Source organism: Ovis canadensis, chromosome 12 (assembly GCF_042477335.2).
Source record: "Ovis canadensis isolate MfBH-ARS-UI-01 breed Bighorn chromosome 12, ARS-UI_OviCan_v2, whole genome shotgun sequence".
NCBI classification, from domain to species: domain Eukaryota; kingdom Metazoa; phylum Chordata; class Mammalia; order Artiodactyla; family Bovidae; genus Ovis; species Ovis canadensis.
Window position 1 is genome coordinate 55,417,506 of NC_091256.1, and position 21,445 is coordinate 55,438,950.

Here is a 21,445-nt window from a genome sequence, read left to right on the forward strand (position 1 = left end):
GGACCTGTTAGTTTTGAAGTCAGTGACTAGAAGCTAGGTATGACAGTGTTGGACTTTCAGGTGGTGCAGTGGTAAAAGAATTCACCTACCAATGCAGGAGATACAGGAGACTTTGGTTCGATTCCTTGGTGGGAAGATCCCTGGAGAAGGACATAGACACTCCAGTATTCTTGCCTGGAGAATTCCATGGACAGAGAGAAGCCTGGTGGACTGCAGTCCATGGGGGTCGAAAAGAGTCAGACTTGACTGAGCAACTGAGCGTACATGCAGTGTTAGGTTATGAAAGACCAAAGATAGTGCCTTGGTGGGAGGCAATCGGAAGAAGAGGGGTATGGGCTGTGGTTTGTGTTCAGACTGAGTGAGGTGAATAAATAATGGATGTCTGGAGATTTGAAGTGCTGGTGGTGGATACAACAAGGATTGGAACAAGGAAATTAAGAACCTTGGATTTTTCCCAAATTTGCCCAAGTTGGAGCTACAGTTTTATTTAAGGAATGGGTTTCTTCACTTTTTTACTGGAATACCAAATTAGGATTAGGAAGAGAAATATTTACCACAGTGGGAAGAATTCTCTTCATCCCTTCAGGTGATTAGCATGCTCATGGATGTTGTCTGAATATTGAGCAGCTTTTTTTTTCCAGCATCCTAGACTTTGGCGCAAGATAGAAAGCTCAGTCAGCACTGCCATTTTGCGTGCATTCAGAGATTGAATTGCTGTTCTGGAGCCTACATCTGAGTAGAGAAATCAGTTGGGAAATTCTGGATGCCTAAATGTTTGACTTTCAGATTTCTTCCTTTTCTGTAATGACTGTGGGCCTCAAAAATCCTGCTGTCTTTCAGAAAGTTTAATGGAAGGAAGTGCCCCTCTGTCTTCCTGGTCTACCTCTTGGTGGGTCTTACTGGTGCCTGTGGTGGGACTAGGATTTCCACTGGACTGGGGACTCCAGACCTTTGCTTCTTGTGGGGCTGGGTATGTTGTGTTCTTAACATGCATGAATTGGAGAAACAGAGGAATCTGCCTGGTTTGAGAAAATTCTAAGTCATTGTTGTGACGGGTCGTGAGGAAGATAAAACATGGCATTTTAAGTGTGGGCATTGTGGTCACTCTCCCTGGAAAATGTGATTGACAGCAGATGCCATTCCTTCTCAGTAAATAGCACACAAACTTTCCTGTCCTGTGCTTTGTGATGATCTTGGGCTATAGCGTGGAGAGTTTTTATATTCCTTTATAGGCACTGCTGCCCCTAAAATCATTACTTCTAAAAAAAACAAATATATCTTAGCCTGTCATTTTAGAAAGTAACCTTTAGACTCCAGCTGTTGAGAGCATCAGAAATAATTACCCAGCTACTGCCTTGTCAAATGTAATTTAAGAAAGTGCTCTTCTTCCCTGAGGAAAATCTAATTTGGTTTACTTCATTCTATTTCTGATTGGCTGCCTTCGTTTTCTTTATGATTAGAAAGTAAAATATGTTTAGGTTAAAATTTAATAGAAAGTTACCCATGAGATAGTAGATGGTTTTCTCTTTCTTTGTTTGTGTGGGTGAAAAGGTTATTGTAGTAGCATGTTCAAGCTAGTCTTTTTCACATATTTCATTTATTTCCTCGCAAAATATTTATTAAAAATAAAGCAGTAGTTGGCAAAGCTGTTTGTCTTTGTGAAGATGGGGAGCATCTGTCTGAATAAGATATTCACGATTTTGTTTTGGTGTGTAATTACTTGAGTAAGTAATTCCCTTTATCGAAGTTTCTTCATCTGATTATGGATAATCCCATGGGATTCCCATTCCCCTTCTTCAGGGCTGCTGCGAACAATAACTGAGGCTTTACCAGTTCTTTAAATCATCAGCAAGTGATCAAAAAAAGAACTCAAGAGCTATTTCCCTTTAGCTTAAAATTATTTGTAATTTAATATCACCTTTAAAATTTTTTCTATAAAAGGTATGTGCTTTTATTTATTTATTTATTTATGCAGTGGCTTTATGGGCCCTGTCTTGGTTTCCTTAAAGGTAAATGACATTGTTTAAAATTTTCTTTTTCTTTTAAAGACTGTGTGTATATCGAGAGTCGGAGGCCCAACACACCATATTTCATCTGTAGCATCCAAGACTTCAAGCTGGTAAGCATCTTTGCACGTGCTGTTGATTCTGCTCTGTGCTCTCTCCCAGTTCCATCGGCTGTCTCTGTTGATTGCTTCTCTCCGTGTTGACTTGGTAACCTGCTCACCTTTAAAGTGCTGACTGCTTGGTGACTGCAACACTCCAGTAAGGCAGTAAGCAGCTTTGTATTAGTAACATTGAATGTTAGAAAGCTCATCCTGCAAACAAATATTTCTGAAATTTTTATTCCCTTAGTAACTGTTTTGACAACAATTTCAGAGATTCCCTTGAGTGGTTTTTTTCTCGGCCATTGTGAAGAACCTGAAGTGAAGTGAATTTGGGATTTCATGATGAGTTGGGGAGAGAAAAAGAATGTAAATGGGTCAGAGATTATGATTTTCTGTGGCATACTTTCTTAGGTATGTTAAGCAAATATGGAGAGTATCTTGAACCTTTTTTGGGGGAGTCTCCCAGGAGTTGGGGTTGCGAGAAGGAAGCCTGGCCTGATGATGGAATAGCTACACTACTTTCTCACTGAAAACCTTTCATAAGTACTTAAGTGCTGGGATCGTCTGAAATGAAATCTTGCTTTCAGTCCACTGGTTGTCAGACTGGGGACTTTGGATCCTTCAGTATTCGTAGAGAGTTTGCAGAGGTCTGTAAATAAACATTCTCAGTGTTCAATAAATGTACCTTATACATGTCTGTATAACTCCTTTTCAAATGTATCAATATGCTTCTGTGATTTTTAAAATTAACCTATTTAATGACAAGACATAGTTAAGAATCACTATTATTGTTTAGTATTTTCCTCAAACCATTGTAATGTGAAATACTGTAATTTCGGGATCTTTTGAAACATGATAAGAAAGGATTCTTGTACTTGAAGGTTATGAGCCACTGTGTGCATTCCTAGGTTTAGAGGCATGCCAATTGTTTAGCTTTGTAGAGATACACGTCAGTGTCTGTGAACGCCACATTTCCAAACCCCTCTGTGACTTCTGATAACACTTGTGCTCTGACATACATTGTACGTAATATTTCACTCTAAGGAAAATGATATTCTGAACTGTGCATCTCTTTTGTAAAAAAAAAAAACAAAACACATTTTGAATGATTCTAAATGTCCAATTAGTTTATCCTATTGAGTTAAAAAGTTACCTGCCATTTACTTTTCTTTATTCAAAAATTATCACATGAGTAATACATGTGTTTTGCTACTTTAAAACAAAGTAAAACAGGCCATTTATGTCTAAGATTCCTTTATTTTTGATAGATCGCTTTTACCTTCTGGTTGTTTCACAAGGTGGCCTTGCAGTTTAATCTTGTAAATCAAATGCTTTCTGTTCAGAGTTTATGTCAACATGAGGTTTTACCATTTTTAGAGGTCTCTGCTGTTTATTATATGTTGCCTTCCAGAGATTTTTTTTACAGACGCTGCACCGACATCTGTGAATCTGGGCGGCGGCCTTGTTTCATGAAGAGTTAGCTTTTGCTAGTGGTGCTGCCATTGCTCTCTGCTCCTTGTCTTTGTGTGTGATTTTTACCAAATGTGTAATACCAGTGCACCATGGAAAAGATAAAGCTGTGGAATCAAATTGCAAAGGTTTTTCTTTTAACTGTTAGAGTCTGAGTCCCTTTTGTACACGTTTTGCACAGTAGCAGGTGCCTTCATGTTTGAACGGCATCTCTTATGAAATGCTGATTACAGTGTGATAGCTGCTGTTTGGGGCAGAGGTTCCTGCTGAGCTGTAGTAATTGCTCAGGGTATTAACAGCAATAAAAGCTGAGGCTTCTGTTGTCAGGATTGGTCTGGTGCAGCACATTAAAATGATGTGGAAAGTAGGGTGCTATAGGTTTAGATGCCTTTTTCTAAGTCACGTATGCTATGTGATGTGTTTCTGATTGAGTTCTGTATTCAGCACGTATTCTTTGTTTTGTGTAAGAATAACGAGGATGATGAAGAAATACGTGCTCCTGGAAGAATATAGTTATTGTCTGGTTACCCACTTTCTTTCCTTGTTTCTGAATACCACTTATGAAAAGATAACCTCACAGATGAACATAACCATAGACTTTCTGTCCTTCAGCTTACCCAACTAATAGGCAAAAAGATGAACAGAAGGAAATGTGCTTTGTTTCTTTGCAAGATTTTGCAAAGAAGAAACCAGGGTTGGTTTTGCACACAGCAAATGCCACACATGACAGGTGGAACCGTGGAAAGGAATAATCCAACAGCTTTGACATGTTGTTGATTAATTACATGTTTTATCTTTTCTGATTTGAGGTTTAACTGAGAGATGTCTTTCTTTGTTTATACCATAAATTAGAATCAGTCCTTTTATCATGGTGAGTTTCTGAGTACAAGGTGTGTTTGGGGACCATCAGAGGCACTGGGGGAAGGCCTTTTGTAGGGGAGGAAGCTGAAGCAGAGGTTTGGAGTAGCTGTGCAGAGAGAGAAAGTGAGCTGTCTCCCTGAGTCTTGCTGCACTGATGCTTCTTCCTGTTGGATTCTTAGATTACCCTCCTTGTTTTCTTTCCGTGAAGGGCCCCCTTCTTGGGCCAGCTGGAGGAGCTCTCCATTGACCTTATCCGAAAGAGCCTGGGCTCACAGCGGCAAGCCTTTTCTTCTGCTGCACTCCCCCAGCTTTTCTCTGTCACCATGTGGCTGAGCGTACACTGAGGGTTTTGTTCCAAGCCAGTCGGTATCCCCAGGGGCAGAATGTGCCAGGGTGAGTTCAGATGTTCTGGGTTATTGCCAGGGCCTTCAACAGGCAAGCCTACTTTGTGTTCTCTGTTGAGTGTAGCTATAAGGGGACTGAGGAATGTAAGGCAAAGGTCCTCCCCTCAGGGGTCTTGGGTTCTGCCTGGACAGACAGCTGTGGTATGGTGGATGTCAGCCCTTGTTGGAGAACACTCGTAGGACTGATGTGGAGGAAGGATTCCCTTCTTTTACAAAAAAAGCAATAAAATTCTATTGTTATAGGAACCCAGGCCTTAGCATAGTAGAATTAGTTTGCTGTCTAGAAATAATCATGGATTTTGAGAATGCTGGATGGAGATTATTGAGATTGGTAGGTTCCATTCAATGTCACCCCACAGAGTTCCTCATCTGGCTCTAAGAATGATGCTTCCTGCCTGATCCTTCACTCCCAGATGAGTGGTTGAAGCCATTCTTTTAATATCCTGCATGGGAATTCTGTGTGGATTCCTAATAATTTCTGTTACTCATTAAACAGAAAAATTATGTTGCTTGTTTCCTTGGGTTATTACAGTTATCAATTCTTCAGCTATTTGTTACATGAAATTAATTTTCAGGTCATATAGATAATTATTACAGATATTATTTTGAGCAGATACCATTGGTTCATTTTTGCTCCTATGTGGTTTATTAAATAGAGACTCCTTGGAGTTGGGGACCTGTCTGTAGTGAATTTTCGCTTTTTCCATTTGACTTTTAGGGCTCAGGGTGTTGTTCCAACTCTTCGTGGATGCGTATGCTCTGGTGTCATTGTCGTCCCTAACAGCTTCTATTCTCAGTGCTGATCCTGCATGTGGAATAGTTAAAGATGCCTCCCACTCCTTACCTTGGCAAAGGCGTACCTCCATTACTGCTGTGAATGTGGGGACTGAGTTATGTAAGATGTAGTATCTGGTGTCTCTTTGTTTCATAGCCAAATGTGAGTGGCTGAGGGAGGAACGTTTGGAATTTCTTCCTAGTTCCTGGCCTAGACCCATAACCCTACCCCAAAAGGTGATTGCCACAGTGCAGCAGTCAGGGGCTCCAGCTTAGCTGAAGCTTACTGTTGAAATTGCCCTCTCTCCACCAAAATTGAGTTTCTCAGAAGACTGAAAGCAGTTAGCTGCTTTTCCTTTTTTAAAATGAAAGTTTAACTAAGAGTAAGAATAAGTGGCTATATCTTCTTGTTTTTTCGTTAGAGACCTTTATATAGGCAGTGCTGGGAGGTAAGGGAGGCTTCACTAACAGGCAACCTGTCTGCATACATGTGTTATACACCACAGTTATTTAATCCCAGCTTGGCTGATGTGACCACTCAGCACAGAATATATGGTGTACGGGCATTCATTGTAATGTTAGGTCAACTGTGCCTTGAAAACTCTTAGGGGAGGCAGGAAATGCACATTAATCTGAACATGGCTAATTGAGAAGATTAGATGCTATTCTGGGATTGAGTTCAGGGGATGGCAGAGCGCCTGGGTGGAGAGCTCTACTTGGAAATGAGCTAGTCTGTTCGTTAGTTGTTGTTTTCCACGGCACTAGGCAAGACATTACGCCCTCCTCTCCTTGCTTTATCTAACTATAAAGTTGGGATACAAAGTGCCCACCCACCTTGCACATGGCTTGTTTTTAGATGAAAAGATCAAACCTACATCCTGGACAGTGCATTGATGATTGTGACATTGACATTTAGTTGGTGCTCTAGGTTTAAGCTTGGTAAAAACAGATACTTCCTCTGTTTTATTCACTGATTTATGTATTGCATGACTTACATAAGATCCATAATAAATATTTACTGAATACTGAATGAAGTTACACTTCAGTGGAAAAAGTTAGTTGGATAAAGTTACCAAAAAACTTTAGTAGTCGTTTGATACAGTGCATGCGTTAACTACAGATTAGTCTTTTCGTTTATTAAGCAGGCCAACGAGATCTGCTTCTTTACTTTGAGTTAGCCTGCAGTGTGTGGTATTTTATATATTTAAATAATTCTAAAAATACTTCATAAAATTTTCTTTAGGAAGTTTATGTGAATGTAGCCAAGATCATAGTATTTTTTAGGCATTATTATGTTCCACTTTGAATTTTCTATATCACTGACTTAGAGCAAAGATAAATGATGGCCTAGTCTTATGTAAACATCCCAGAGAAAGCAGCTCATAGGAAAAATGCCTTTGGATGTGATGGTTTGTTTCTGTGTGAAGCAGTGGTTGTTTTCTCTCTAGGTTTTTTGTGGTGTCTTGAGTTAAGCCTGCCAAATTGAGTCTTTCTGTAGTTTCTTTTTCTCTGTGCCCTCTTTGTTCTTTCCCTGTAGAAAGGTCAGTACCACTTGCTTACCGCTTTGTGACTTGAGTGTTGTGTGGGATAATGAAGTGAAGACCTTGGAAGTTTGTTGCTAAGCATTTTCTGCTTATAGAGTGAGGAGTCACGTCTTAGATAATGGAAAGCACAGCAGAGACGGTTCTTTGAAGAGTCGTTCCTTTTTGTTAGTTTAGTTGTTCTCCCCGTCAGGAATTGGGTGCCTCAGTGCCCTTCTTATACAGTGATCCCAGGTCAAGAAAAGCTGATGAGAAGAAGGAAATTTTGCCATTTGCAAGAACGTGAATGGACTTGGAGGGTACTTTGCTAAGTGAAGTAAGTCAGAGAAAGACAAATTCTGTGTGATCTCACTTATATGTAGTATCTTTAAAAAAGAAAGCAAGCTAGTGAATATAATAAAAAAGAAGCAGAGAACAAATTAGTTGCTATCAGTGAAGGGAGGGGCAAGATAGGGGTAGAGGCTTAAGAGGAACAAACAATTATGTACAAAATAAGGTACAGGGATATCTTGTACAGTACAATATACTTAACAGTCTATGATAACTATAGATGGAGTGTAAACTTAAAAATTAGGAATCACTGTATTGTACACCTGTGTCTTGTATAATATTGTACATCACCTATACTTCAATTTAAAAAAGGTTTCCAAAAAAAAGGAGGAGGGTTGAGTTACTGATTTGATGCCAGAGTACTCTTCTGAAGGCCACACCTTCCCCACTTCTATTTTTAAAATAAAGGTCTTGGTCACTTGATTGCTATCCATACATATTGTGATAAACTGTAATGGGGTAATGGACTTCCTCCATGCTGTGTTTGAAGTAAGCCACCAGTAATAAATATGTGTGCAAGGACTAAATGTCCTTTTTGCATGAAGTATCTAATTTAAGACTGGGATGAAGTCACTTGACCCTGAGGGTGATGGTCAGTCAGATGCAGCTTTGTGGGAACCTGCCGTGCTTGTCCCCACCCTCACCCCAGTTATGGGACAGTCATGTTGAAAGTTACTTTGAATCCCACAACATTTTCACATGATACATGTCAGTTCTTAAGTGGGAGAAGTGGTGACACAAGTGAAAATCAGAGTGCGGCTTTGGGAATAAGTAATCTCAAGGCGTCTTATTGGCCCCATTTACCCAGCTTCTGAGTGGTGGGTTTTCACTCATGATTGACAGTCATTGTAGGCTTCATGGGATTTAAAGTTTTAATGGTTCATGATTATTGTGTGATTGGGTAATTCATTTTCTCCTAATGTATTTGGATTTTTAGGACTCTGTGTAGGAAATCATTGAAGAAGTTTAATTATGTTTACTTCCATAAAATACTTAACTAAAAATGTTATTTTACTAAACCTGCTCTGTATATGTGAAATTTTTTCAATGCAGAAAACTCTGGGTATTCTGTTTTTTGTTTTTAAATAGGAGCTTAAGGAAGTTTGAGACAATCTGATGTTTGTAGAGAGCTACTGTGCTAGAGTACTGGTAAATAGCTGTCATTCCAACTCTGTTTCTTAGAAGTGGAAATTTGTGTATATGTGGATGTTTGCTTTAAGGGCCAACTCAAGATTATACATGAAAAAACTCATTAGAAGAATTGAAAAAAATTAGGACAACTGAGATACTATCAGTGTTTTTTGATTCATAAATGAGAGTAATGAAATGCTTTGAAATGATGCTTTTATAAAAATGTTTTAATAATTACTTGAACTTTTGCATATTAAATAATGCCGACATGCTTAGAAATGCTTTACTAAGGTGTTTTTTGCTTAAAACACTTGATTTGAATGAATAAGGATTTGAGTGGTTTGATTAATTCCTAGTATAAGAGATTAATAAGAATTTCAGTTTTTCAAAAATGTTGATTTGTTGCTTACATTAAAAATTCTTGAAGTATTGTACATCCTAGTGCCCAGTTGAATCTTTGATTTGAAATTTGCAGTGTTGGTATGGGCAGGAGGGAGGTGTATGGTAGAGATGATTATGGCTACTAACACTTGATGTTCACAGAGGTCATTTATATAGTGTCCCCAGGGCAGTATGAATCAGAGACTGACTGCCCAGAAAGCATACTGTGTGGGAGCCCAGGGACCTCTGGAGGGTCATCTGAAGAGTAAGAAAAGCATCATGATAAAGACACTCCCCGTATTAGTTCTTTTTCTTGGGATTTGTCCTTTTGTTTGTTTTCAGAGACATTTAAAAATAATAAGTAGTTAATGGAGCATATTAAAATCTTGGACTATAAGAAGCTGTTAGGGATTCTTTTCTTCTTGAAAGGAATTATGTGTAATAGGACTCCCTAAAAATGATTTAAAATGAAAAGTTTGCTTACCTGTAATTTCTAAGCAGTTTTAAGAACTGAGATTTGCTTAAGTATTTGGATTTTATGGGTTTTTTTAGTTCATTAAAAACTACATGGAATTGGATTGGTTATATTTTTGGAAATGTTATATACTCCCTAGAGTATTCAAAAAAGGAACATGTTCAAACTATTACCTGAGCTATCTTTGTGATACTTACCAGGACTGTGCTGGCTTTCAGAAGTTGCTCCCTAATCTTTCGTTGGTTTTAAATGTTTCTTGCGGGGGGGAAAGAAAGACATATGTATGATATGCACCAAACTGGTTTGGCTCCTAAAAGACATAATGTCTTTCTTGAACTTTATGCTCCAGCCTGTTCATTATACTCACCCTGTGGGCACTGTGAGCAAACTCAAGCTTGTTTGAAGGGTGTTGTCTTTTTCGCTGGTGTTAAGCCTCTGTCTTCAGCTTTACAAAATGAAACTAGGACTTTGAGAAAATGGTAGGATCTCTCTTGAGGCCCCCCCACTCCCCCATACCTTGAACATTTCCTTATGAAGTATGTGTCTTATGCCTCTAACACCTGTCCTTAGAAAACTCTTCTGAAAGCTCAGTTGGTCCGCTTGTGGTTCATTTTATAGTTGTGTTTATCTGACACCGTTGCATTTTTGTTTCTATTATAAGCAAAGCATGCCACTGTCACTGCGCTTTGACACTGTGTCACATCTTAACTTGGTTATTTCGAGGGGCACACACCATACTGCCTTACGACAGGCCCACATGAAAGCGTGGAGCCAGAGGGTCATACGTTTGTTCACGCTGGAGTGAGAAACAGCTTTCATGGATGCACAAAGCTTAACTTGAGCGGTAGAACAGATTCTCTGAGATTTTGGAGACCATCTACTAAAGGATTTGTGCAGAAACCCGCTGTGTGCTGCGTGCCCCTAATAACCAGGGTCTGAGGGGACATCAGGCATGTTAACTGAAGACTGTTTTCTCTTTTAGGTCCACAACTCCCAGGCCTGTTGCAGATCTCCAACTCCTGCTTTGTGTGACCCCCCAGCATGCTCTCTGCCGGTGGCATCACAGCCACCACAGCATCTTTCTGAAGCCGGGCGAGGGCCTGTAGGGGTAAGGAGAATCCCGTTTTTAAAAGCTATCAATATTTTATATCCCATAGGGTATAAAATAGGATCATTGCCTCCCTCCCCAGAGCCCCTTTAAAAATGTGCTGTATTGTCTGTGTTTTTAAAGGAGTAACAAGTACATGCACAGAGGAAGCAAATACGGGACTTGCCTTACCCCTCTAGGACAGTTCCAGACGCTGGGGGGTGGTGGTGTAGGGGACTCTGGCACCAGCAGAGAGCACGCTGGGCTGCTGCAAGGAGCAGGAGCTGGCAATCAGCAGCGAGTATGGATGTTGGCAACTGAAATGGGGGAAAAAGGGGTAAGTGGGTCCACGTATGGAGTGTGCCATTCCCCAGGATCCCTGGGACTTGTGGCCCATGGCACTGAACTGTGTGGGGTGCTGCCCTCCTGGGGGATGTTTGGTAGAGTGTTGTGCAGAGGTAGCTGGGCTTTTCTGCAATGCCAGATATAGAATCAGTGTGTGACAGGCTTGGGTTGGCGTGTAGAGGTGGTTCTCTCAGCTGTGCCCCAGAAATCCTCTGTTCCTTGGTGGTGATGCGGGGCCTGCTGTGAGGCAGAGCAGGATGAAATGTCTTTAGCGCTGTATCCCTTGGAGCACAGGGCCTGGTGTTAGTGGTCCACAAGGGTTATTTTCGTGTCTTACCGTCTCTGAGAGCTATGTATACACATCTGTGTTCGTTTTCCTTCCTTAATGAGGATTTAATGCTAAAGTTTTCTGAAAGACTGGTGTTTCTTGTTCTGATTGACTGCTGTTAATCACTAAAGAAGTTTGAGACCCGTCTTTCTCCTGTTTTATGATCTCACCAGGGGGCTTATACTCATGCTCAATTAGAAAATAACAAGAGAGTAGTCACCACACGTACTCACACGATTCAGGATACTGGCACTATGTAATGACTCATTCAGTTTCCCTGTAGAATATTATTACCTTGAGACTCAGAGAAGAGAGCACTCCAAATGGGCTGTAGCAGCACATGGGAAAGCTTTGGGAAGGAAGGTAGGTATTGAGGAGCAGGGTGTGTTTTCTGATACACTGCTAACATGGGGTGGGGAGAGTGGAGGAGCCCTGCACGTGTGCATGCCAGCCTATCCCTATAAGCAGCCAGCCTGTTTCTATAAGCAGCATAGGCATTGAGCCTGGTGAAGCGAGAGTTGTGAGAAGACTGCAGAACATCAAAGAAGAGCACAGGTTAGTGGGTCCTGGGAAACAGACATGGGGATGTGAAATGGGGCCGGATTGTAGAAGGTTAGAAAAGGCAAGATTTTATATGCTGGGCCAAAGAGAGTCTTTGCAGGCTTTTTCATTCCAGGCAAGCTGATCACTGCTTAAGAAGATTCATTGGGTAGCAGTGTGGAGAGGGGAAAAGACTGTGAAAGTTCCAATTAGGAGGCTAGGGCTGTCATCCTTGCATGAAATGAAGAGGACCAAGACAGTGGAGATGGGGTATAAATAATTGTAATAAAATCAGGAATAATTGTCACAACAACATTTTCATGTTTAGATAGTTGCTACTGTAATTTATCAAGAATTAGACCAGAGAAAAGGTTCACATTATGGAAGCCTTGAAATTCCTGATATATAATAGTCAATCACAATGGAAGATAAAACCCAGTATAGTGGATAAAAATCTAATTTTAATCCCTGGAGAGATATTGGCATCTTAACGAACAAATTAGCAGTCCCTTCTTGCCTATTTCAGAAGCTCCAGCTTTTACCAATTACCATCTTGTTTGTTTATGTGTGTGTGTATATGAAATGGTTTTTATCTTTTAGACCGATACTATATTCTCTAATCAGTGTGGATGTCATTGTTAGACTGTTTCATTTATTGCAATACTAACTAGGATTTGCTGAATGGATTTAAGGTTTTGCCCATAATAACATTGATTTTTGGTAAACTTTTTTTTATTAGCATTAGTGATGCCTAGTATTGATTTATTTAATTTTTTAGCAGTAAAAATATTATGTCCACCAGGAATTTAATTAAGTCCATGATCAGTGGTACACTCAGATACCATCCTGTGGAAGCTGGAGAAGATTCTATAGTAAGATGACAGATCTTTTTTCAGTCAAGACAACATTGTGTAAAGCTAACGTATTGATTGTTCTTTAACAATGCTTCATGCTGCCAAAGTCATTTGAGCTGGATCTGAATCGGATCCAGTTGGCAAAGCTCCCCTCCATGTGTGGAGCTCTCATAAATTCTGCAGGCCCACAGATCTGATACACTGTAATGAGAGAGCTGCTGGGAGAAAAAATTGATTACAGGGCTGCAGACAATATCATTAACGTTTCCTGCCATGATACACCAGATGTCTTCTCTAATAGACTGTTTTTGTTAATTTCGTTTTTATAGGATAGCATTGATTGCATGATAACTTAACTTTTCTTTGCATATTCAGGTATCTGTGATCTCTGATGGCATAAACTCATATAAGGTTTAATTTTTATTAATTTTTATCTGTTCATTTTAAAAGCATCTGTGTCAGAAAGGCAACATTTTTACTCATTCCTGAGAATCGGTTAGCTTGGATGCCTTCTAGCAAAAGGTACTGATTTACTGGTAGTGGGTAGGAAAGGAGGTGAGAAGTCAAAGGAAGCATTGTCCAGATCCTCCCCAGACTGGGCAGATTTATCTGGACCCCTAGCTGCTCCCCATATCGGGGTTTAATTTGCGTGACAAAGGCTCTGTCCAGAGCAGAGAGGGGCAGCCATTTAAAGGGGACTTGAATGCATGTTCATGTCCACTGTGGTAGGTGTGGCTCTGCAGGCTGGAGTGCTTGTCAGGCATACCTGTCCTCTCCTCACTGCAAGTTCAGTGCTCCCTATTGGGATATTTAGTTACTTAGGATTTTTATTCTTTACTCTTACCTTTTTGTGCATTTAAGACCTCTGTGGAGTAGCTAACAGATATTGTTACAAATATGACCATGTTTTGATAGTGGGTCAAGCTATTTTATGTCATTTAAAAAATATTCACAGCAGTTTTATTCACAATAGAAAAATACTGGAAGCAGCCTAAATGTTCTTTGATGGGTGAATGATCAAACCAAGTCATTATTATTTTTTTAGCTACTAGTTTTGTTTTTGGCACATTATCCTTCAGAGAACAGATTTTTGTCTTGATGAGTTCCTGTGTAACATGGACACGTTAACTAACCATCTGACCCTTAGTTTTCTCACTCATAAATGGGTATGCTACTACCACTGATCGCAAAGGGCTGTTGCAAAGGTGATTGAAATAATTCATTAAATTGCTTTGCATGATGTCAAGCATATGATAAGCATTCATTAAGCAGTATCTCTTATTACATAGAGTTTTATTGTACAAACTCAGGTTTAAATAATTGATTGATTTTTTGGATATTCTTAATCTAAAGTCCCTAGGTCCGTAGATGGTTTTGTTGAGTTTAAGAGGGTCTGTGAACTTCCTGAAATTGCTTGCAGAGTCTTACACACACATGTATTTTCCTGGAGAGAGTTTATATTTTTCAACTATGAATGATAATCAGTAGATTCCTAAAATTTAAAAATTAAGTTTAAAAACTGCTATTCTCTAAAGTCTCTTGAGGTATGGGTCACTTGAAACCTCCAATTAGGAAAGTAATCTTTAAAATGACATAAAAATTGAAAATTTTTCTTTAATTGAAGCTGTTTTCCAAATAAAGACTATAATTAAAACCCCAAAAGACAAACAAACAGCCCGCAAACCAGCTAACTGTTTGCTAAGGAGGCGAGCTAACATGGGGCAGTCACTGTGTGCCGAGGCACTGCTGCTCTGTTTATGTGGCTTTCCCCATATGGTCTCCACAACAGGCGCTTCACATACTTGCAATTTGGGGTACCATCTAATAATTAAGAGTAAATATTTATCATAAAATGCTGTTTTAAAAGTAAAGCCAGTGGAGGAGATGCAAGAGTCACAAGTTCCGTCCCTGAGTTGGGAAGATTCCCTGGAGTAGGAAATGGCAACCCACTCCAGTCTTCTTGCCTGGGAATTTCCATGGACAGAGGAGCCTGTGGGGCTGCAGTCCTTGAGGTCACCAAAGACTCAGACACGACTGAGGGCCTGAGCACACAATTGCATTTCTTAGCTGCTTGATGCTTATAAAGAGTTGTCGTCTGGTTGCTTGTTTTGCCCTCTAGGAGGTTTTAACGATATCCTGCTTTTGCAGAGTTTACTGTAGTTTCTCCATTTGCCTTCAAGTGGCTCAGAGGTTAAAGCATCTGCCTGCAATGCGGGAGACCTGGGTTCGATCCCTCGGTGGGGAAGGTCCTCTGGAGAAGCAAATGGCAACCCACTCCAGTACTCTTGCCTGGAAAATCCCATGGACGGAGGAGCCTGGTGGGCTATAGTCCACAGGGTCGCAAAGACTCAGACACGACTGAGAGACTTCACTTTCACTTTCATGCCCCAAATAAGCCTTTCATGTTTGACTGTGGTAAAAGTATTAAAACCAGATTTTTGGAAAAAATGCCAGTACAGATGCTATATTAATTTGGGGATTAGCCCATCTACCCTGAATGAAAGATGATTACTAGCTGTCAAATTTTAATGTAACAAGTTTAAAAAATTCTTAAAACACCCAGTTGACCAGCGTTAGTGAGCACATACCCACCTCCAGGTGAATTCCTCTCCTTTGAAGCTGTTATTTCCACGCCCTGCTCTTCCTTAAAAGCTGCAGGACAGCTACTTTGTTCTTAAGGCTATCTTCCATATACTCATCTGTTCCTTTTATACAAAAGAGGCCTCAAGCCACAGTTTCAGAATATATTTGAATAGCCTCAGAATTTAAAACACTTCCACTGTTTAAGCAGTCTTTGCTACCGTAGATTTGTATGAAATGTAATGGTTACTTTTAAGTTTTATTGAGCTCTCCCTTCTTTCAGGGATAATGCATCACCCTTGGTTACTTACAGGCACTGTGAGACCCTTTAACTTCTTTTAAGGGCTATTTTATGCCGTTTGAAAAGTATAAGCAAATACGCGGTGTGCCCAGCTTTACAAGTTCTCCGGAAGCAGTTTTACTGCGAGACGTTTCAGGACGTGGAGGTAAAGTGTGCAGTTTGTCTAGCTTATCTTTGTTTGTAGTGTTATCCCTCATTTTAGGAGAACATAGTATTTTTAGTGACAGCGTTTCAAATAAATGTCAGGGTCTTTAGCTTTTCTAAGTGCCTGGTGTGAGGATTAAGTAACTCACCTAAGGTTAATCAGTCCTTTCCAGAATCTGAAAATTGTTATGCCTAACTCCTCTGAATTAGCATTTTCTGTTTTTATCTTTGATCTCCTGTTGTACTGTTAGATCGAATGGCAGATGCTTACCATTTTTTCCTTTTTTTATTCCTTGTAAATAGACTTTATTTTTCAGAGCAGTTTTAGGATCACAGCAAAATTTGAGTGGGAGGTACAGAGATTTTCCATATATCTCCTACCCAGCATGTGAATGCATGCATGTGTGCTAAGTCACTTCAGTCGTGTCCAACTCTTTGCAACCCCATGGACTGAAGCTGCTAGGCTCCTCTGTCCGTGGGATTCTCCAGGCAAGAATACTGGAGTAGGTTGCCATGCCCTCCTCCAGAGGATCCTCTTGACATAGGGATCAAACCTGCATCTCTATGTCTGCTCTGTTGGCAGGCAGGTTCTTTACCACTCGTGCCACCTGGCAAGACCCATACATGAATAACCTCCCCCATTAGCAGTACTCCCACCAGAGTAGCACATGTGTTACAGTCACTGAGTCTTCACCTCATTATCATCCAAAGTGCACAGTTAGCTTTAGGTTCACTTTTAGTGTGTCGTGCATTCTTTGAGTTTGGACAGATTTCCAATGCCGTGTATCCACTGTCACAGCTTCACACAGAGCAGTTTCACTCCCCTGACAGCCCTCTGTGCTTCGCCTCTTCAGCTCTCCCTTTCCGCCTAACCCCTGGCAACCACTGATCTCTATGCTCTCTCCTTAGTTTTGCCTTTTCCAGAATGTCATATGGTTGGAATCATGCAGGATGTAGCCTTTTCATGTTTGCTCCTTTCATTTAGAAGTATACACTCAAGATTCCTCCATGTAAAGACATGAAAAGTCATGCATAACAGTTTCTTTTTCACAATAAACAAAATTCCATTGTTTGGATGGACCACAGTTTATTTATCCTTTCATCTACTGAAAAAGATGACATCCTTCTTCCAAGTTTGAGCAGTTATGAATAAAGCTGCTCTAGCAGCAGGGTATTGTGTGGACATAAATTTTCAACTCCTTCGGGAGCCTAATTGCAGGATTGTATGGCAAGAGTGTGTTCGATTTTCTGAGAAACAACCACACTGTTTTTCAAAGTAGCCATATGAGTCTGCATTCCTAGCAGCAATGAATGTAGGGTTCCTGTTGCTCCACATCCTCAGCAACATTTGGTGATATTGATCTGGATTTTGGCCATTCCGTTAGGTGTGTTAGTGGTATCTCACTGTTGTTTAAATTGGCATTTTCTTGATGACATACAGTGTGGAGTATCTTTTGTTATGCTGTCTGGTCTGTTTTGAAATCATGCTGTTTATTTTTTATTGTTGAGTGTTCAGAGTTCTTTGTGTTTCCCAGGTGGCGCTACTGGTGAAGAACCCTTCTGCCAGTGCAGGAGACATAAGAGACTTGGGTTTGATCCTTGGGTCAGGAAGATCCCCTGGAGGAGGGCATCACAGCCCACTCCAGTATTCTTGCCTGGAGGATCCCATGGGCCGAGGAGCCTGGTGGGCTACAGTCCATGGGGTCACAAAGAGTTTGACACAACTGAAGTGACTTAACACACATGCAGGGGTTCTTTGTGTATTCTGGATAACAGTTCTGAGATGTGCCTTTTGTAGTCTGTGGCTTGTATTTTTCTTGTCTTGACAGTGTCTTTTAGAGAGCAGAGGTTTTTTTTTTTTTAATCTATCAGTTCTTTCCTTCATGGGTTGTGCCTTTACTGTTGAATCTAGGAAGTGATCTTCTAACCCAAGGTCATCTAAATTTAGTTCTGTGTTTTCTTCTTCTACGATTTTATAGTTTGCATTTCACATTTAGGTTTGTTACCCATTTTGAGTTGATTTTTGTGTCTAGGTTATTATTTTTTGGGCACATGTATGTCCAGTTGTTTAGCGCCATTTGTTGAAAAAAAATTTTCTTTTCTCTGTTGCATTGCTTTTGCACCTTTGTTAAGCATCAGTTGACTATATTTATGTAGATCTGTTTCTGGGATTGCTAATCTATTACATTGCTCTAAATTGAGAGTAAAACACAGACATCTCGACTGTTTACTCCTAAAGACTTAGATGTGTATTCTTTTTGTAAGAACGAGGACATTCGTGTATATAGCGACTGTATCGTTATCAAAATGAGAAAATCTGCCAGCAATACAATACTGAGCGAATCTATAGACAGTCACATTTTGCCGTGCATCCCAATAATGCCCTCTACAGCAATTTGCTTTTCTGGCCTAATATCCAGACCAGCATTACAAATCTATTTAACGTGTCTCCGTAGTCTCCTTTAATCTGAAACAGTTCCTTAGTCTTTCTTTGCCTTTCATGACATTGACATGTTTTTAAAGAGTCCAGCTCAGTTTTCCATAGTTCCTTGCTTCCTAGTTATTAGATTTCAGTTATGCGTTAATTTTGGCAGAGCTGTCTATATTGTGCTCTGAGTCCCTTACATCAGAGGACAGATGATGCTACTCTGTCACATTGTTGGTAACGGGAACTCTGATCACGTGGGTGAGTTACTAACTTTCCCTTTGTAAATATGAAGCAATTTACAGGGAGAAACTTTGAGACCATGTAAATATCCTCTGTGTGTGTGTGTGCCCCGTTGTTCAGTCCTGTCCAACTTTTGTGGCCCCATGGACTGTAGCCCACCAGGCTCCTCTGTCCTTGGAATTTTCCAGGCAAGAATTTTGGAGCAGGTTGCCAGGGACTTTCCAGGTGGCGCCATGGTAAAGAAGTGACCTGCCAATGCAGGAGATGTAAGAGACATGGGTTTGATAATCTGGGTTAGAAAGATTGCATGCAGTAAATGTCCGGTTTGCCATCAAATTTTCACCCACTAATATTAACATCTCCCCTGGGGTAGGAAATGGCAACCCACTCCAGTGTTCTTGCCTTGAAGATTCCATGGACAGAAGAGCCTGGTGAGCTACCGTCTGTGGGGTTGAAAAGAGTTGGACATGACTGAGCATGCACATGCATGCAGTATTAGCACCTATTTTAGTTTTTGCCCAAATCATTGTGGTGATTATGGAATGGACTCTTACTCTCTTTTCCCTCAAACTCTGTCATTGAAAAATACATCAGAATTTACCTATCATTAACTCAGACAAGGGATTTTTGAGTAAAGTGAAAGAAAGAAAAGGAGAGAGTAAGGAAGTGGGAAGGGAGAGGAGGAAGCCCTCAGAACATTTGAGCCCTTAGGGTCTTTCCATTTTTAGCAATACAAGGACTTTATGAATTTTCATTATTTTTGTAGAAAGAGGAAAAACCTGTGATGGTATTTTGTTCCAGTTTTTACACTCCAGAAGAGAGGAAAGCTGCTTAGAAGTAATATATCATGGCCGTGATTTTATATATATATATAGTGTGTGTTGAAATAATGGTGTTGGTTTGATTCATGTTGGCAGCATTTACTAGTGATCAAATTACTTTCTCTCTCTGCACCTTGGTTTCCTCACTTGTAAAGCCAGAATATTACTTCAGTAGTTCTGGAGCGAGGCCCAGGAATGCACAGTTTTTCCAGGCACTCCCCAGGATATTGTGATGGGCAGCCAGCTTTAGCACATGGAAATCTGCCCCCAGTGACTGCTGTGGACGCACAGCTGATGGTGTCCTGTGTAGGATGCAGAACTTCTGGTGCAGTTCCAGGAGCCCTTAGTGTTTCTTAAATGTCAGTGTTTATGCTCTTAAAATTTTGTTTTTGTGGTTCTCCCATATTACTTAATTTCCTACCTCCCCCAGCACACAAATTATATCCCTAAAACAACATTAAAGGACAGTTTATAAATAAATTCAAACCAAAGTTAGAAAACCAATGAATTTCTGACTGCCAATATTAATTTGATAGAAGTGGTTTGATGGTATTATTATTTGATGGTATTTTGCTGAAATGGAACAGCAACTTGTGACAAATTTGTTACTGATTGCTTGTTGCCCAGATTATTGGGGGCTAGGGGATGGTGTATGACATTTAGATTACTGGGTTCCTCGTGGTGACTCAATTTTTCTCTTGTGAAAAACCTGTGTAAGTCTTAAAGTGTAGCTGCCATGTTGTGACTTTGCCCTTACCTGGCACCACTGTGGCATGTTAAGTTTATTTTATTGGCATACTTAGCTTGTGATAGTTATACTAGTACTGCTTAGTTTTTTTGGGAGGGAAGGTTGTTTGTATTTGATACTTTACTTTTTTCCCTTTAATTTTTAGATAATTTTAGATATACAAATAAGTATCATTAATATTAATAGTAAAATTAGCACATACAACCTTTACCTAGATTTATCTATTAATAGTATACCTCTGTTTTTTAAAATTAATTTTTATTGGTGTATAGTTACTTTACAGTGTTGTGTAGTTTCTACTGTACAGCAAAGTGACAACTGTATGTATACATATATTTCGTCTTTTTTGGATTTCCTTCCCATTTGAGTCACCACAGAGCACTGAGTAGAGTTCCCGGTGCTCTACAGAAATTTCTTATTAGTTATCTATTTTATGCATAAGTGTATATTTGCCAGTTCAATTCATAAGTGTATATTTGCCCAGTCTCCCAATTCAACCCACTCCCCAGTGGAACTACTTAGTTTTTAATTGTATGTAAACATTCAGAGTCAAAATCATGTTAAAAAGTTTAAGGTACACATTGAAATGAAAGTGAATTAGCCCTGTCCTGCTTCCAGCCTCCCCTCTCTTGCTCCTCTCTGAGAGAGTCAGGTAGTGTCCCTGACACCATGTGGGGCTTCTCTGTGTGTCCAGTGTCCCCAAGGGATCTATGGGAAACTGGCTCCGGGACCCGCCTCAGACACCAGCATCCTGGACACTCAGATCCCATCATCAGCCCTTTGTATCCACAATTCCACAGCCTTAGACATGGAGGACTGACTGTATGTCTTTTGATCAAGTCCTGCACATGCATGGATCCACACAGTTCAGTACAGTTCATACCCATGTTGTTCAAGGGTCAACTGCATAATCAGTTGTTTTGGCACTCAGTCAAGGGGCTGTCGGCAATTCCCTGGCAGTCCAGTGGTTAGGACTTCCGCTGTGGAGAACACGGTTCAGTCCCTGGTCAGCAAACTAGGATGCCACAAGCTGAGCAGTGTGGCGGCTGCCCACTTTGGCCCCCAACCCCCTCAATCAAAGGGTTGTGTTGCACTCATCTTTTTGTTTACAGTGCTCAGAGCAGTTCTTGGCTCCAGGAAGCTTCTTAACCATTGAATTAATACTTTGCTTCGTTTATAAGATAGGACAAAAACACATTAGGCTTCCTTATTGGCTCTGATGGTGAAAAAGTCTCCCTGCCATTACTAAGATGTGGGCTTGATCCCTGGGTTGGGAAGTTCCCGTGAAGGAGGAAATGGCAACTCCTCCAGTAATCTTGCCTGAGAAATCCCATGGGCAGAAGAGCCTGGCGAACTTCAGTCCGTGGGATCGCAAAGAGCTGGACACGACTGAGTGACTAAGCATACATATTACTATTATATTTTATCAGATAAATAGAGACATAAAAAGGAATATATTAAATGTGACTGAATGGGAACATTGATATGAAGTGTAGCATTTAATACACTCAAGAGACTGGCACTAGGCAGGGAAGCATCGTTTACATGCTTGTAT

The 21,445-nt window shown here is 40.3% G+C and overlaps 1 protein-coding gene across 3 annotated transcripts in view; it reads left to right on the top strand.

Annotated features, from left to right (window-relative positions):
- The window catches only part of RERE (arginine-glutamic acid dipeptide repeats), a 420,891-nt gene that overhangs the window by 183,990 nt on the left and 215,456 nt on the right, over positions 1–21,445 (top strand). For 2 of the 3 annotated variants that reach the window (XM_069545778.1, XM_069545779.1), the window contains exons 3-4: positions 2,049–2,119; positions 10,457–10,582. In XM_069545778.1, the coding sequence (XP_069401879.1) occupies positions 2,049–2,119; positions 10,457–10,582 (197 nt within the window). The remainder of the gene's footprint in view (positions 1–2,048; positions 2,120–10,456; positions 10,583–21,445) is intronic. The other variant, XM_069545780.1, reaches the window with a different exon arrangement.